A 2,230-nucleotide genomic window follows, 5' to 3' on the forward strand; every position below is an offset into this window, starting at 1 on the left:
CACATTTTAAATCGTCTTTGTCTGTAAATAGTAAATTAACATGTAGTTCTTGAGACCAATACTTGATGATATAATTGTCGGGGGGTAGTGTATCGAGTCAGAAGTAAATAATGGCAACAAATAATATCAAAATTAAATTTACAGGTTGTATAACGTATCCTAATATAACAGACGCAAATTTTGATAAAGATTGCAATGGAAATGTAGTCATTACATGTCGAAAAGGTTTCAAGATGGTACAAGGGCTGGAATGTGTTGAGGAAGAATGGAAATATCAAAACCCAATATGTAAACGCACAGGTAAGATAATTTTAAATACTTGAATTACAAATAAACAATATTAGCTTTGACACATCAAATCGCTCAGTGAAGAGTTTATATCACCTTCCTCGATACATGTTATAATACATTATATAGTGGAATTCAAATCAATAAACTTCATGAAACAGTCTGGAGAGCTTAACATCTTTAGATTAAAGAATATTATTGTAGCACGCTCATTTCTTCAATCAAAATAAATAATTAACAGATTACCCAATGTGATTGATTTCAATTCATGTCAATTCAATTCTTTATTCCTTTGAGTCAATGACTCATCAGGTACAAAATAGTTAAAGATGGGTTTCCTTATTTTTTAGTGTCAAATTAAGCAAACTATTAGATTAATTGGTGTTTCTAATGAATTATCATGTATTCTTAATCATATTATTATGTTCTTATTGCATATAATTAAAAGTTTCAACCAATCATAAGTATCCATGTACGATAGTCTGGAAAAACAAAAAAAAAATACTTTTTGACCTCGATCGGTCACTCATTGGAATTCTGTTTGTAATTCTCTTCTAATTTAGCTAATTATGAATTAATTATGGACATGTGAGACAAACTGGTATTTTTCCAAGTCATTAGAACACATCTACTTTCTATTCATATAAGTATTAGCATTTTCATTTCCATAAATGAAAATAAGGGAACCCATCTTTAAGACCACCGTGTATGTTTTTACCATCATTAAAATAGTTTTTGAGTTTATCACTATTTGTATCATTGTTAGTGATTATTCCGGATTGTAAAAATTTTCAAATTTTGTCATTGATATTTTAGAATGTGGGTACAAGTACATAATTTCCCTCATTGTACACTGCATGGCGTTATCCGTCTCCATTAGCCCAATTAGAAAAGTAAGACGTAACATTCCATTCATTTTATTTTTCAGAATGTCGATACAAGTTTACAAACGTAACAGGTTTACGGCCTTATTCCTACAAAAGAAGTTTAGTATCTGATTCAGCGGAATGTGATGAAAACTGTGCTAACGATACCAGATGTTCCACTTCTGCCATGACTGGGGGTACATTATGTGGAAGTTACGACACACCAATCATCTTCGTGTCGTTTGATGGAAATGAAGACAGATGTATTGAAAAGTGCAACGAGATGAGTGAATGTAAAACGATTGGCACTGAAATGGATTTTTTCTGTGTATTATTTAACGTTACCTTGGACAAGATTCCAAATAATCTGAAACGACCTTACCGAACCACTTATACCGTAGCACAGAAAATCTGCGAATAATAAAAAAAACATGTTTATCATGGTATAGACCTATCTCTTTTTTGTTTTTGGCAATAACCTGAAGTTTGGGTATTAGGGGGTGAAAGCCGACTCTAAGAAGCAAAGGCACAATCATCAAAATTGTTCTTACCTTGAGGAGGATTCGATCCCACGGCACCTAATCACCTAGCAGACGACAATCCAACTCGCTACTTTTTTTTATCTTGTAAATATTCATTAATCAAAATAAATATACAACACAATACAATACAATATTAAATAATACAATACAATACAATATTAAATATATAACACAATACAATACAATATTAAATAATACAACACAATACAATATTAAATATACAACACAATACAATACAATATTAAATAATACAATACAATACAATATTAAATATACAACACAATACAATACAATATTAAATATACAACACAATACAATACAATATTAAATAATACAAAATCAAATGCTAAATATCACAGTTATTATTTGTTTAAGATTAAAATATATACTGATATCACAGATATGGGCTCCATATTGGAGTTTAAGATTAAAATATATACTGATATCACAGATATGGGCTCCATATTTGAGTTTAAGATTAAAATATATACTGATATCACAGATATGGGCTCCATATTGGAGTTAAAAATTAAA

General features: G+C 29.7%; 1 protein-coding gene across 1 annotated transcript; it reads left to right on the forward strand.

Annotated features, from left to right (window-relative positions):
• Positions 1 to 110: 110 nt before the first annotated feature.
• LOTGIDRAFT_175879 (hypothetical protein) lies at positions 111 to 1,575 on the forward strand (the record flags this gene model as incomplete). Its single annotated transcript, XM_009062545.1, has 2 exons — positions 111 to 300; positions 1,217 to 1,575. The coding sequence occupies 2 exons, from the start codon at positions 111 to 113 to the stop codon at positions 1,573 to 1,575; spliced, it is 549 nt and encodes a 182-aa protein (XP_009060793.1).
• Between the last annotated feature and the right edge of the window lie 655 nt (positions 1,576 to 2,230).

Source organism: Lottia gigantea (assembly GCF_000327385.1).
Source record: "Lottia gigantea unplaced genomic scaffold LOTGIsca_519, whole genome shotgun sequence".
In the NCBI taxonomy this organism is placed as follows: Eukaryota; Metazoa; Mollusca; class Gastropoda; family Lottiidae; genus Lottia; species Lottia gigantea.